At 41.6% G+C, this 14,280-nt stretch overlaps 2 protein-coding genes across 3 annotated transcripts in view; one reads left to right on the top strand and one right to left on the bottom strand.

Moving 5' to 3' along the window:
- plce1 (phospholipase C, epsilon 1) overlaps positions 1-10,451 on the top strand; it is an 82,177-nt gene extending 71,726 nt beyond the window's left edge. For both annotated transcript variants that reach the window (XM_034119360.1, XM_034119359.1), the window contains 9 exons: positions 235-398; positions 1,894-2,155; positions 2,611-2,729; positions 2,874-3,002; positions 3,095-3,292; positions 3,702-3,896; positions 4,834-5,046; positions 5,742-5,931; positions 7,100-10,451. In XM_034119360.1, the coding sequence (XP_033975251.1) occupies positions 235-398; positions 1,894-2,155; positions 2,611-2,729; positions 2,874-3,002; positions 3,095-3,292; positions 3,702-3,896; positions 4,834-5,046; positions 5,742-5,906 (1,445 nt within the window). In that variant the 3' untranslated portion in view covers positions 5,907-5,931; positions 7,100-10,451. The remainder of the gene's footprint in view (positions 1-234; positions 399-1,893; positions 2,156-2,610; positions 2,730-2,873; positions 3,003-3,094; positions 3,293-3,701; positions 3,897-4,833; positions 5,047-5,741; positions 5,932-7,099) is intronic.
- A 1,695-nt stretch (positions 10,452-12,146) lies between these two features.
- The window catches only part of LOC117473793 (protocadherin-15-like), a 138,240-nt gene continuing 136,106 nt past the window's right edge, over positions 12,147-14,280 (bottom strand). Inside the window, exon 39 of the mRNA XM_034119670.1 lies at positions 12,147-13,876. Coding sequence (XP_033975561.1) covers positions 13,109-13,876 — 768 coding nt within the window. The 3' untranslated portion in view covers positions 12,147-13,108. The remainder of the gene's footprint in view (positions 13,877-14,280) is intronic.

Raw genomic sequence — 14,280 nt, 5'->3', positions numbered from 1 at the left:
CTACCTGCCTGTCAGCCTTCCATCTGTGCACAAACTTATCTCGTGCCCTCATTGGTCATGTGTGCGTTCGTGTGTGTTGGAGGAGGGGCTCTGTAAGGAAGTAGCAGATTTGTTCCGGCTGTGTATTTTCAAATTCTAGCGCACTCGAGCTGGTTTCTCCAAAATTACCTACCCCACCTTTAATGATTCATACCATACTGTGTTTACATTATTACCTTATTTCTCTCCCCTCAGACTTGCCCATGCATTTGAACACAGCTCTGTTTGAGGCTAACGGCGGCTGTGGCTACGTCCTGAAGCCGGCGGTGCTGTGGGACCGCAGCTGTCCGCTCTATCAGCAGTTCTGTCCGATGGAGAGGGATGTGGAGAAGATGAGCCCCGCCGTCTACTCCCTCACTGTGAGTTAATGTGACATTTGGAGCAGAGTGGGAAATCAATCAGGAGGACGACTTTGTCCTGGAGAGGTTGTGCTCTGCACTTTTCCTCCTCACTCCTTCGTATATTACTTATTACTAACCTCTTTTATACTGTCAGTTTACATTTCAGGAGTGCTGCGTAATCAGTTTCCTAAGTAAAGAGGATCGGATCGTATCATAGCTGTTTGTGTCTGCAAATACTTTTTGCTCCTTTAAAAAATACATATATTTTCTTAATCTTTACAAATATATATCTCAAAAGTCTCTAAAATAGATAATTTTTCATGGTACATTTTTAAAAGCCTCAAGGCAATTCAATCTTTCTTAAGCCCGTTTTTCATCCTTAATAACCATACCTGCAATATGTGCACTGACATTTTAACTGGTCACTCCTAAGTACTCATGAGAGTCATTAAGGTGTGTTTGGACAGTTTTATTGTGAAGAGGTCTCTATGTGCTTATATCTGAGATGCATGAAGGCCACCCTGTTTACTCCATATACCAGTGATTGAGAACAGGACCTCATAAAAGCTCTGCATTGCAATATGTCCACTCTATGTCTCACAACCACCCTCTGTCTGTCTGTCTGCGCTTTTCTTGACTTTCTGTTACTCATTGCATATTGTTTGGGGAAATGAACGATGAAAGCCCTAACAGTTTATCTCATCGTTATTGCATCGTCACAGAAAATTCAAGTTACAGACTTCAAATCAGACATTTAACTGAATTGGTCAAAAATAAAACTGGGACAAATATTTCAGCCTGGAGTTAAATTCATGACAAAGTAAGAGTGTACGATTTGTTGACATTAAGTGATTATTTGTGCTTTTAAGTGTCCGATGAAGTCTGTAAGTAAAAACGTAGTTAATGTTGGAATTACACGACAAAATAATGTGAATAATTATGAACTTCTGATGATACATCTGCTTTTATTTACCTCTCCAAACATTGACATTCATGTTCTTTGTGAGGTTCAAATGATCTGCTCAAATGCTGTGTGTGTGTGTGTGTGTGTGTGTGTGTGTGTGTGTGTGTGTGTGTGTGTGTGTGTGTGTGTGTGTGTGTGTGTGTGTGTGTGTGGTGTGTGGTGTGTGTGTGTGTGTGTGTGTGTGTGTGGTGTGTGTGTGTGTGTGTGTGTAGTTGTGTGTGTGTGTGTGTTGTGTGTGTGTGTGTGTGTGTGTGTGTGTGTGTGATGTGTTGTGTGTGTGTGTGTGTGTGTGTGTGTTGTGTGTGTGTGTGTGTGTGTGTGTAGTGTGTGTGTGTGTGTGTGTGTGTGTGTGTGTGTGTGTGTGTGTGTGTGTGTGTAATAGAGTCTGCGTTGGCCGGTGACCTCACTGCTTAAGTTTCCACCCAATAAGCTAAAAACTAACATTGATTTAGTAAAAGTGCAAAGTGTTATCTGCACATGTTGTTAGTACATTGTGTATAGTGTTGCTCTTTAATCCTCACACCCCTTGTCTCTGTTTTTCCCTCTTAGATTGTCTCCGGTCAGAACGTGTGTCCCGTTAATAACGCTGGCAGCCCCTGCATCGAGGTGGATGTTCTGGGCATGTCCATCGACAGCTGCCACTTCCGCACCAAGCCCATCCACCGCAACACCCTGAACCCCATGTGGAGCGAGCACTTCCAGTTCACCGTGCACTGCGAAGAGATGTGCTTCCTGCGCTTCGCCGTAGTGGAGAACAACAGCTCCCAGACCACCGCTCAGAGGACGCTGCCTCTGAAGGCCCTCAAGCCAGGTACGAGTCTGAAATATAAAATATACTGCAGATACAACCATGAGAAAGGATCTGAACATATTTAGAATCAATAACAATTTCTGCAGGTATTGTATTATTGAAATACGCCTTTGGAAAAACATTGAAAAAAGTTTAGCAACGTTCAGCTGTAATAAGGAAATATCTTAATTCAGTTCATTCAAATGAGAAAAACTGCAGAAGATATTTAGAATATATATCATATCTTATAAAGGGCTTTGATGTATAACAGAAATGAAATATAATTGAGTCTTTTTGTTTTGTGCCTGGTGTCAGTCCCTTGTTATATCCTGACTAAGTTGCTTTTCATAGGCTAACTGTAAACATAGAAAAATACAAATCAATTAGACCTAATACAAGATTCTTAACTATTCTTTTATTCTTGGTTTTATTGGTCTATATGTAATCAGAATATATGTTCTTGTTGTTTGTTTCAGGTTACAGACACGTCCAGCTGAGGACGCAGCATAATGAACCCCTGGAAGTGTCAAGCTTGTTTATCTACAGCCGCAGAATAGAGGAGGGTCCCACAGGGGGCGCTACTCCCTCATCACTGGTAAGACTTGGCAGCTTTACATGTTCTGAAATGGCAGGGGTTGTGGGCACATGTGACAATGTACCTCCAATTGTGCTTTAAAGACTGTCCGCTAAACCAGTAACATGACAGTGTGTTTATAATAACATGCTGCTCTCCTCACAGCTGTTCAGTTCAGAGGAGAAACATGCGTCGCAGCAGCACAGGGTGACGGTGTACGCGGCTCCTGGCCCTGAACTCTTCACCGTGTTCTCTGTGACAGAGCAGACCACCGCCAAACAGCTGCTTGACACGGTTAGTATTTCAGAAGTGAAGTGGTGATTGTTGCAGCAGATTTTTTGGGGCAATTTTTCATTTGTCATGTCGTGTCATACTTCCTTACGCAGGTTGTAGCATCTTCTGGAAACCCCTCGGAGTACTTCCTGTGCGAGGAGAAGGTTCCTCTGTTGAAGGAGCGCAGCGAGGTGAAGCGCTGTGCTCAGCACCGTGCTCTGGCCCCGGAGGAGGAGGTGGTCCGACTGGTCTCCAGCTGGAACTCTGAGGAGGGATATGTGGGGAGGATCTGCCTCAAAACAAGAGAGGAGGTACACACAGACTCAAACTCTGTATACAACTGATCTCAGTGGATATTATCTTCAAAGAAAAGCAATTTATTACATGGGTTTAGTGGTATTAATTCATGAATCGTATCTGTTGAATAATATAAAACAATTGAATCTGTGTTTATGTTAATGTTCACCCACTGACTGTAGTTCCATTTATCATATAACCACCACAAAAGCAGCCAATACACACTTTGTAGTGCTCCATCATGTAGACTATGGCTCCCTCTTGTGGTTGTCTTATATAATGCATTGAAATAAAGGCACACTGTTCTTAAAGGGACAGGAGGTTCATATGAGGTAGCTGCATTTAGTTAATTTGCATATGACTCTGGTTTGAATCTGGGATTCTGCCACATATTGATGTTGCTGTGCATTATCTTTCTTGCAGAACTTGAATGAGAAGAACTCGGTGCTGGAGGGAGAGGAGGAGGTGACAGTGGGAGGTAGAGATGGGTCAGGAGTAGGAGTAGGAGCATTGGAGGAAGATATGTTCTTCGTCCAGGTCCATGAAGTTTCACCAGAACAGCCGCACACTGTGATCAAAGCTCCACGCTACAGCACTGCTCAGGACATCATACAGCAGGTGAGGAGAGTCAAAAAGCACCTGATGAGATCATGACAGCTGTTTTAAGGATTCTAAACTTTAAAGGAGAGGTGTCATGGCCATTTCCACTGATCATAATTCCATTGTTGAGGTCTACTAGAATAGATTTATACTGTGCATTTTTCCAAACTCACATTGGTTTCTCATACAGCATCTCTGTAAACTACGTGTATTCACTGAATTTCAGTCTCTGCCTTTAACGGCTCGTTGTAGCTCCAATAGCTCCAGCCCCCACCCTCCCTGTGAGCACAGTGTGCTCTGATTGGTCGGGACGTTGTGAATCGCGCTGAGCTCCGTGGAGGTGTTGTTTCCTTGTTTAGGATACATAGCGAAACACAGCCAAACTCATCCTGAGCACACACAAACTCACAGCCGAAGTAAAAACAATAAGTGTGGCTTGATATTGAGTAAGAAAAAGGTTGATAAACGCTGTGAGAATGGGTCTGCAGAGAGAATTTCGCCGCGATCCCAACTGTCTGTTATCAGCCTGCAGCCAGGGAGGAGAAATCAGCTGAGCTGCCTGTGTGTGAGGAAGTCCGTGGATTGGTCAATTTGGACCAATCAGCGGGGGCTTAACGTAACGGCTCTGCGGACGTAACGTAACGGCTCCACGGATTGGTCCATTTCGTTCCGGGTACGGCATGACATCATGCCGTACCCGGAAGAATCAAATGGACAATGACGTATCTCCAACGAGGCGTTTTGGGGAGGTATTTTCTGTGTTAGAGTTTTACTCGCTACAGGGTGTACTTTGAGGGTTTGTGACTCTGCAGACCGTTTACATGCATAAAAACCTTCATAACACACAAGGGGACGGGTAATAACCGGAAAAGCATGACACCTCTCCTTTAAAGATTTGCACACTAACCCTAAAGTGGCTTAACTTGTTTCTCACACCATGTATCTATCCGTCTAGACTCTGTCAAAAGCCAAGTACTCCTACACTATCCTAGCTAATCCCAACCCCTGTGACTACGTCCTGATGGAGGAAGTGACCAAGGACGCCGGCTCTAAGAAGTCCTCCACGTCCAAGCCCCTGCAGCGGGTGCTCCTGGATCACGAGTGTGTCTACCAGGCTCAGAGCCGCTGGAGGGGCGCGGGAAAGTTCATTCTGAAATTCAAAGAGCAGGTAGCTCTAAACATGCTGACCTATTTCCTGCGATAGAGACCTTTTAGTGCTTATTTTCCATCTTCTCATTTCATGTTTTTGTGAATGACGTCACTCCCATATGCATGTTTTGACTTTGTATGTGCTCTCAGGAACTTTTACTGTTACACTAACATGCTGATCACTCTCATCTCAACTCCGCCATGTTGTAATGTGCGTGCCTTTGTATTTCCACACCTGCATGATGGCTTGTATGTGCTTTTGAACCTCATGCTGCTCCGCTTATTTAAACTGCTTCTTTGCGCTTTGCTGTTTTTGTGATTTACTGTAAAGTGTCTGTTAATTGTGTTACATGTGACAACTATTATATATATATGATGTTTTTATATTTTGTCTGTCAGTATTTATTTTATTTATTATATTGCTGTTTTATACTTGAGGCATTTTGTGCTGACATGTTTGTAAGTTCTAATGTTCATATGAGCTGCCTCAATAAATACAAGTTTAATATTTGAAGTATGTAAATTCATCTCTTTAAATAATTACCACAGAAAGAATGATTGACAGGATACGACACCAGCAGTTATTAAAAGTACAAAACACACAATGAAACAGGAGGCAACAAGTATGACGTGTTTCGTAGAAGAAGAATCACATGCACATTTCTCTACATTCTTTCTGTATGTGCAGTAACATTCATCTTTCTCTGCTCCCAGGTGGTGCGGGAAGACAAAAAGAAAGTCATTTCCTTCGCCAGCGAGCTGAAGAAGCTGACCAGCCGCAGCCGCAGCATGACGACAGGCGGGGGGGTGGACGGCCCGGCGCAGAGTAAGGATGATAGAGCGGCATGCTGTGTGGCTCTGACCGAGCTGCAGGAGTGAGGCTCTGCTGCGGTCTGTGCATGAGGTACCGTATGCTGTCTAACACCTAACATCACTAAAGGAGCATTTGAACGTTGCATTCATCAGTACAGATTGGTGGAGCAGGTGATGTGGATTGTGACGTGTGTTGTAGGGTTATATTTGGGGATTCAATTGAAGTGTTGGTAATGCATGTAAAGTCACTTTTCTTCTCTCAAAAAATGATAGTCATGATTTCATTTTTTGTCGCATTAGGGATCTGAATTAAAGGGGACCTATCATGCAAAATGCACTTTTGTACGTCTTTTATACATGAATATGTGTCCCCGGTGTTCCAGGGAACTCACCAAGTGTCAGAAAACACAACCCTCTCTATTTTCCTCCATACCCAAATCTCTAAAAAAAGGGGCTGCAACGTATCTGATAAAAACTGATCCAGATTTGAACACTGTCCTGACGTCAGGACAGTGGCGCTACGGCTATTGGGCCAACTCCACCAATCAGGAGGAGACAGCCACGGCCATTGCCGTTCGAAAGCGCTGGAGACGCTGTAGTACATATGCCAGGCCTGTAGATGGTGCTGTTCTCACTGAATCTGCCCTTGCAAAAACAGGGGTAAAAAAGTGCAAATTGAGCAAAATGAGGCATGGCTAAAATGCATGATCTGTTTGGTATTTTGAAAAAAAAAAAGTATAAATATGCCTTATATAGGTATGGTCCTACACTATATTATTATAATATAGCATGATAGGTCCACTTTAAGTTTGTGTAATATTGGTATTATTTAGACGGCATAAACCTAATTCAGGATCCTATCCAACCTTAAAATATGTTTTAATATTATGAGTTTGTTCTTTTATATTACAAAATCTTTCTCAAACATACAGATTGTCTTTTAGATTCACCCTACGATGTTGAGTCAAACTAAGCAGAGTTTCAAAAATGTGTGTGGTAAAAAGTCTACATGATTCTAGTGCCAATGTATTACTGTAAATATATCTGGAAACAAAATGCTCAAGATTGAAATACTTATCATTAACATACATATTGTGTAGAGAGATAACACATACTACATTTTTATCCTCCAGTACAACATGTATGCATTGCAATGTTACTGTTATGGTGTAACGTTTGACATTTCCATCAAATGTCATCTGTTGTTTTGACCAGATGTCTCACCTCTGCCGTTTGGAAACATCTGTGCTCCTCTGCAGGGTGTCTGTCTGCAGCTGCAGGGCTGAAGGTGTGGGTGGCAGAGGGCCGGGTGGGGGCAGGAAGGTTCCTCCAGACCTCTTCCTCCTCCTCCTCCTCATCATCATCCTCCTTTAGGGAGCAGGTCCACCTGCCCACCTCCTCCCTGACCCCCTCCACCTGGAAGCTCCACCTGCTCAGGAACTGGAAGAGCCTGAAATGAAGAGAGAGACTAAGGTTGACTAATTCTACATTTGGAGGATACTCCTTTAAAAAAAAAAAGCCGTCCGACACACTGTGGGATACGTCCCTCTCGTTGGAGTCTACGTGTGATGCTTCCTCTTGTTAGTTGAGCATGTTAAGGACGTGATTCAGACTCTCAGCCCCTTTGCTTGGTCTCATGATGGGCAGGAGTTTAACCCAGCGTCACTTTGAAGCAGTGAGGGGGGGAGGGGGGGGCAGGAAGCTCTTTTGGTTTATTGGTTGTAGAGCGGCTCCACAGAGAGGCGGAGAACCAGAGGCAGCTGCTCTTATTGAAGTCATATAGTGTGTGATCAGGGTCTCAAAGTATTCCTTTTCCCACAGATGAAAAGGAGCACTTCCCTGAGTCACATTTGAAGGATAAAGAGGAACGGGTGCCAGTTTTTTTATCTCCCAGGAAACGACACTATAATAGATGAAGGTGGCCTGCAAATATCCTCTGGATTGAATGAGTTTAGAGAGACAAATTGTATCCAAGAGATAGTGTCCTAGCACAGTTTGCTATTGGATGACTTTATTTGGTTCCAAGAAGGTTTATTATTGGTTTGCTCGTAACGCACAAATGAAGCTCAGAGCAGACAGAGGCAGACCTGCATGTACAGAAAGAGAGATGTGGGAGGGCTGAAGAGGTTTAAAAGTATCCTTCTCTCTTTCTCAGGTATGAGCTCTTTTGTCTGAGGGCGTTGTGAAGGAGGCTGAACAGCTGGCTTGTTTGGTTATTTCTTACTGTTCCAGTTTCACAGTACTGTAAGGGCACATGTCGGGCAGCGCTCACAGGATACAGCAGTGACATGCTCAGATATTCTGTAAAGAAGCAGCAGTGCTTTGGGGCGATTTCTTGGACACTTCTGTCGCTGCCCGGAAGGTGACGATACGTGGACAGCATTTCAAGGCAGTATGCAACATTAATGTGTGCAGGGCAAATGTGAAACCATCCCTTATCACTTTGTTTGTGATGACGTTGCCCCTCTGCTGTGCCTTAAGATGTTGCAACACTGCCCTACAGTAATTAAATTCATTGTGTAGTTGTATATCTGGCTGGTTTCACAAAGCATTTTAATTCTGTTATCATTGTCCACTATTAATTATGGCGTCTTTGACAATAGAACACATCCAAGTTAATTAAGTAATGCTACTGTTAACAAAAAAAACATTGTTGTCTTAACAAGTGGCCATGCAATACTTTTTCCAAAAAATCAAATACTCTCTAGAAATGGCAAAATGATCTGATTACCTTTTCTAAATAGGATTACAAATCTGACCAGACATTAGTTCCAGGTGTCTGTCTTCGTTAACACGGTTCACTGGTTTCATGAGTTAAGAAACTTCAAACTAATACATCACACTTCCTTTATTTGTTGGGAATAATGATAATAGCTTTGAGATCGTTTCACAGCCAGATCTTCTTAAAACAATATTTTGCACATTTTTCCTTTTGCTGTCAATTTCCGTGTTTTTCTTTGACTGTCTGAAAAAGAGAGATTTGATTGTTGTGAGGTGGTCTAAAAAGTTCGGCCCAGTTAGAAATTTAGATTTGAGGAAAGCATGAGATAATTGTTTGGATTGTTTGTATAACCCTTTGTTGAACTCAAATGTTTATGCCCAACTGTAAAATTCTCCAAACAAAAATATTCTAAAAAAACAGATGAAATTGCCTTTAGATTTATTTGAAATGCAGTATCTTTATAGATGAGTAGTATTGATAGATTGTCCATAATGATTTTAGACTTTTCTTTATTTCTCTATTGCTACTGCTCATTTCAGAATGTTTACTTAAACTTGATTGACTTGGGGCCACTTTCCCCTTTTTTATGTTTTGATATTTAACATTTCCATATGTTTAAGTGTGAATTACCTTTTATTTAAAAAAAAAAAAGTATTGTTTTAATTGGCATTCAGATATTAATACATAAGTATTCCTTCTAGTGTTGTCATGTAGATCCTTGAGGAGCCCAACAATATGTCGACGCACTGTTTAGTAAGCGAAGATAAGAAAACAGACCCAAAAATCCTTATCCAACATTATTTGGACACATTTCCTTCATTAGATCTGTAGAAAATCAGTTGTGTGTGGTGTATAACTAAACATGATTTGGGGTTAAGAATTAGTTTTACTCTTTTTAACACACAATCCAACACTTCTTCTGACATGAAAGACACCAAGTATAATTCTATAGACATTTTTTTTTATCAACCATGCTCCACAAAAATAATGTGTGTCCTTTGACTTTGTTCACTGCCAAGTAATGATGTTTGAATGTTAGTGCAATAAGTTCTACCCCTGGTTCGTAACTCCTTTTCTTGATTTGTTTATCCACACACAAAGCTTATCTGTTATCAGCGGTAAAGTAACCGTGATCTAAATCTAGATTTAAATTGTGATCCAAGAAACCACGACTCTAAACGTGTGATAACTAGCAACTGCTTATATAACTATGTGAAAGCCACACTGACTTTAAACAGAAAGGGACATTTTCTGTTACATTTCCTCCCTTCTTTCTAACATGTAGACCTCATTTCTGAATGTAACATTTCTTAATGTGTTGAACCTGAGACAAATGTGTGTTTGGATGTTATTTATTTTAATGTGAAGCCCTGGTTGGCGGTTATCTGTTGTTTCTGTGTATTTTCTTGTAAGTAGTTTTGTGTTTTTTTATTTATTTGAATATGTGAGAGGATTAATTCTCCACTGCCCTGACTTTACTCAAACTTATTTAGAGACTAGAGAAGTATTTGACTTTATGTGTAAAATATTCAGTATAGTATTCATACGCCTGATGTTATTCTGCAGCACACAGCAGCATCTTTTATTGACTTTTATTTCATGAGTTTTCAGAAATGTGGATAAAGCTGACAGTTTGTCCTGTTATTATTTGGATAATAAATACCCATTTTGCTGTATTCGTTATATCCGCTGATTATGACATGTGTGTTTCATTATTAGCACTCTGTTGTTTCCATAAGATGTACAGTATACCCTTTAACATTCACTATTCATGTTATGATGTGTACAAGTGAACATTTGTCTATGTACTTGCATTTTTAAATGTATGAGAAATGGTGTAATTGTCATTTAGCAGGATCACAATACAAATAAAAATACATATCTTACTTGTGCGTGAGCGTGTGTGCGCGTGAGCGTGTGTGTGTGTGAGCTCAGTGGCAAATACCAAACAGGTAAAGTTGTGATTGGCTTACGATGTTTGAGGTAAGCATCAATACGGAAAGAGAACATTTAAAACAATTTGTTTTCTTAGCCAAAGAAAAACATTTTCAACCTGATATCACTTGTGTTGCATTTTTCTTGATATTTTCGTCATACTATGTATGTGTTTTTTTCAGATATTTACGACATACTATACTATGACTTTTCTGATATTTTCCATCTGACATTTTTCTGATATTTATTATAGTACTTTTTATCGGATATCTGATATGTCTAAAGTAACAGAAAACAGTGATCCTTATAGACAAATTCATGATACAATACAGTTCTTTAGTAAATGTACAACGACAACAGTATTTACGTGCTTCTTATTAGTGTTTGCCGTGAATGATTGACGCCCTGCGATCACTTCCTCAAACTAAAGAACAAAAGGAAACTTTGTAAAACATTTGGACTAAAACATACATGATAAATCAGAAATACCCTTTCCAACCTCATTTCAGCCACCAATCATATCTATTGCATCTGTTTCACATTAATGAGCCATGTTCATCTGCCTCAGATGTGCACAGTCGACTCAGAAGTCGGGGACATAATCAGCTCATTTAGTTGAATCAGTAACAGCGGCTCAGGCGTGCCCTTTCTTCCAGAAACTGTTTAAAATATTGCTCCTCTGTACAGTCTGCTAATTCCGGCTAATAAGAAGCACTCGGTTTCAAATATCACCGCCGATAATGTGGCACCCTCTGTTGGGTTCCTTAGTGCGAAATTATGCAGTCAGCAAATTAAATGTGAGAGTTAAAAACTGGTCATTTTGCAGCTTAATGGTCCAGCTTCTTCCAGACTTCAAATGACATAATTCACTGTAATGTGGTTCACAATTAAAAAGTTCTCCCACCTTTATGATGATGAACTTTTATGAGGGAGAATGATCCACCTGCTCCTTACAGAGAATCTCTTAGTGGGATTAGGGGATTTAAAATGACCTCTTTAAGCAAAACAGGAACACTTTTGATAGAGACTCAAAATTGGGATATTCTCGCTTTTTTTATATGACACTTAAAGGTGGGGTAGGTAATTTTGGAGAAACCAGCTCGAGATCGCTAGAATTTGAAAATACACAGCCGGAAAAAATCTGCCACTTCCTAGAGCCCCTCCTCCAACACACACGAACGCGCACATGACCAATGAGGGCACGAGATAAGTTTGTGCCCCGATGGAAGGCCGACAGGCAGGTAGGCCATCCAGTTATTTTAGCCGGGCCGGCTAAAATGATTGGTCGTACTTTTTACAGTACTACGGCTTCCACAGATGATATTTTTTATGGATTTTTTGTCAAAGCACTTAAGATATTTATTGCTATCGGGATGTTAAGAGCATTCCATGGAATATAACAAAAAGTGTATCTCGAGCCGGTTTCTCAAACTTACCTACCCCACCTTTAAGTTGTAATTATGCCGAGAGGTAGATAGTCTCTCAGAGCGCCATCAATCACTTGACTCTTTGTGAGAAAGTGTAAAAAGTGTTAAAACACCCATTAATCCATACACTCCATTAGACCTTAAGAAAGCCTTATTTTAGCACAGCTATCTCTGGTTACTTCTAGATAGAGTAGACACATCACCAAGTTAGCCAAACTCCACGTTTCAATGGATGAAATAGTCTTTTATTTGGATAAAGTTTGCCAAGCAACTTGACAAGGATACAAAGGCAATTCTGAACAATACAAGACTTCATGTGTCAATGCAAAGTGTCAGACATATTCAAGATGAGTCGCTGTAATCCTGAATGAAACAAGTGCGCTTCTATACAGACACCAGTCGGTTAAAGGGCCATACAAAGTTCATCTCTTCCTCAAGTTTCTTTCATTATCTCTTAAAAAGTAGAAATATAACAAGTCCTTTCAATCTAGGTCCAGTTGTCCAAAGGTGTGGCAGCTCTTAGATCACGTGTCTTTAAGGGATGCTCTGATTGGGAATTTGAGTTAAGAAACAAGATGTTTTAATTAGTTACCTGGCAAAAAGTCAATCAGATGCTGACTAATTGCTCATTTACATTTATTTTGATCAATTGTCTGGATTTAGAGGTCGAGTTTGTAGGTTTACGTGATGTGTTGGTAGAAATGTAAAATCATATTCATTATAAGTAAATATCACCTGAAAAGAATGTTTTTTTCCCGTCATCTTAGAATGAGCCCTTCATATCTGCACAGGGAGCAGGTCTGTTACACCGCCATGTTTTCTACAGAAGCCCAGAACGGACCATTTCTGGCACCTGAGAAGTCATTTCACATTTTTACCTGAAGGCCACCGTAGTTCTCCAACATGCTTGCAAAGAGAGGGGTAAGCAGCCTCACCACTAGATGCCACTAAATCCTACTCACTCTTCCTTAAAAAAAAACAAATGAAATCTTTAAGTTGATATGTTATGAATCTTACTTCTTAGTCAAATTCACATTAAACCCCAGGATATGCTAATTCACCTTTTTAGCTGATCTGATCATTAGATCAAGTTGGATTGGAGCATCCCCATTAGTTCCACGACTAATGAACAGAAACAATGTCGTTAATGATCTTGGCAATAAGGAGCGAGCACAGTGGTTCAATCAGAGTTTAGTCATGGGTATGTGAAGGCTGTTCCACGGGCCCATCCACAACTCCTCCTCGTCGGACAGCGTTCTGTCACTCGGACACTCCAACGGCTCCCCCACAACCAGCCCAGCGTCGTCACTACAGACGTCCACCTGCGTCTCTCTCTCCCCGTCTCCCAGCTCCTCTCTCCCCCCCGGGCCCTGAGGCGTCTCCCTGCCGCTCTGAGCCTCTCTGAGCAGGTTTGACTTAGACTCCACGCTGTCGGGGCCCGTGTTGCTTGTGCTGGATCCTAACGAAGCGCTGGATTGTCGGGTGTTAAACGTACTCAGCGTCTTATTGTTGTCAGTGTTGGAGAAAGAGGAAGTGGCCGTTGCCGAGGCGATCATCCCCGAGCTTTGGAAAGTGCGCAGCGTGTTGCCCCCGCTGTCCGCTGGTGATAGGGGGTTGTTCAGGGGAACTCTCTCCTCTAGTGTGGCGGCCATTTTGTCCAGTTTTTTAAAGTGCTTGGCCAGCCGTGAGCTGAAGACGGGCGAGGGGATTTTGAGGTTGTTGTTCATGGTGGTGCTGTGCGTGTGTGTGGTACATGTGGCGTTCACTGTGCGTCGGGTGCGGATGATGGAGCCGTTCTGGGCCAAGTAGATGCTGCCGTTCACATTGCTGTGGCTGTTGAGGGTGGGGGGGAGGCGGCTGCGCTGCGTGTCCGGCAGGCTTTCCTCTCCGGTGGAGCTGGTCTCATATTCCCGGTCCACCACCAACTTGATTCGACGCTTTCTGTTGCCCGGCTGGAAAAACAGAAAGATAACAAATGTCAGAAAACTGTCCACTGAATTTAATCAAGTTAAAAATAAATAATCCTTAGGGCGTTTTCTTTTAGTGTACATGGATAAAATGTTGGAGAATGTGTATCTTTTTAAAAAAATGTAAAGGTCCCCTATTATACTGTTTTTCATCAATATATTATAGGTCTCAGATATATACAAAACATGTCTCTGAAGTGTTTGGCTCCAAATACCAAACAGATCATTGCAGCATCCCATAATCCCCTCTGTTTCAGCCCTGTTTCAAAAGTGCTGATTCTCTGTCTGTTACTTTAGATGAAAATAAGGAGCCACTCCCCCACGCCCCTCTGAGAGATATTTGGTTAAAAAGAACACAATGGTGCTCTAGGAGGAGATTCAGGTGATAA

This window comes from Trematomus bernacchii, unplaced genomic scaffold, assembly GCF_902827165.1.
Source record: "Trematomus bernacchii unplaced genomic scaffold, fTreBer1.1, whole genome shotgun sequence".
Taxonomy (NCBI): Eukaryota; Metazoa; Chordata; class Actinopteri; order Perciformes; family Nototheniidae; genus Trematomus; species Trematomus bernacchii.
Note: the sequence above shows the minus strand (reverse complement) of the source record. Positions and strands in the feature narration are given on the sequence as shown.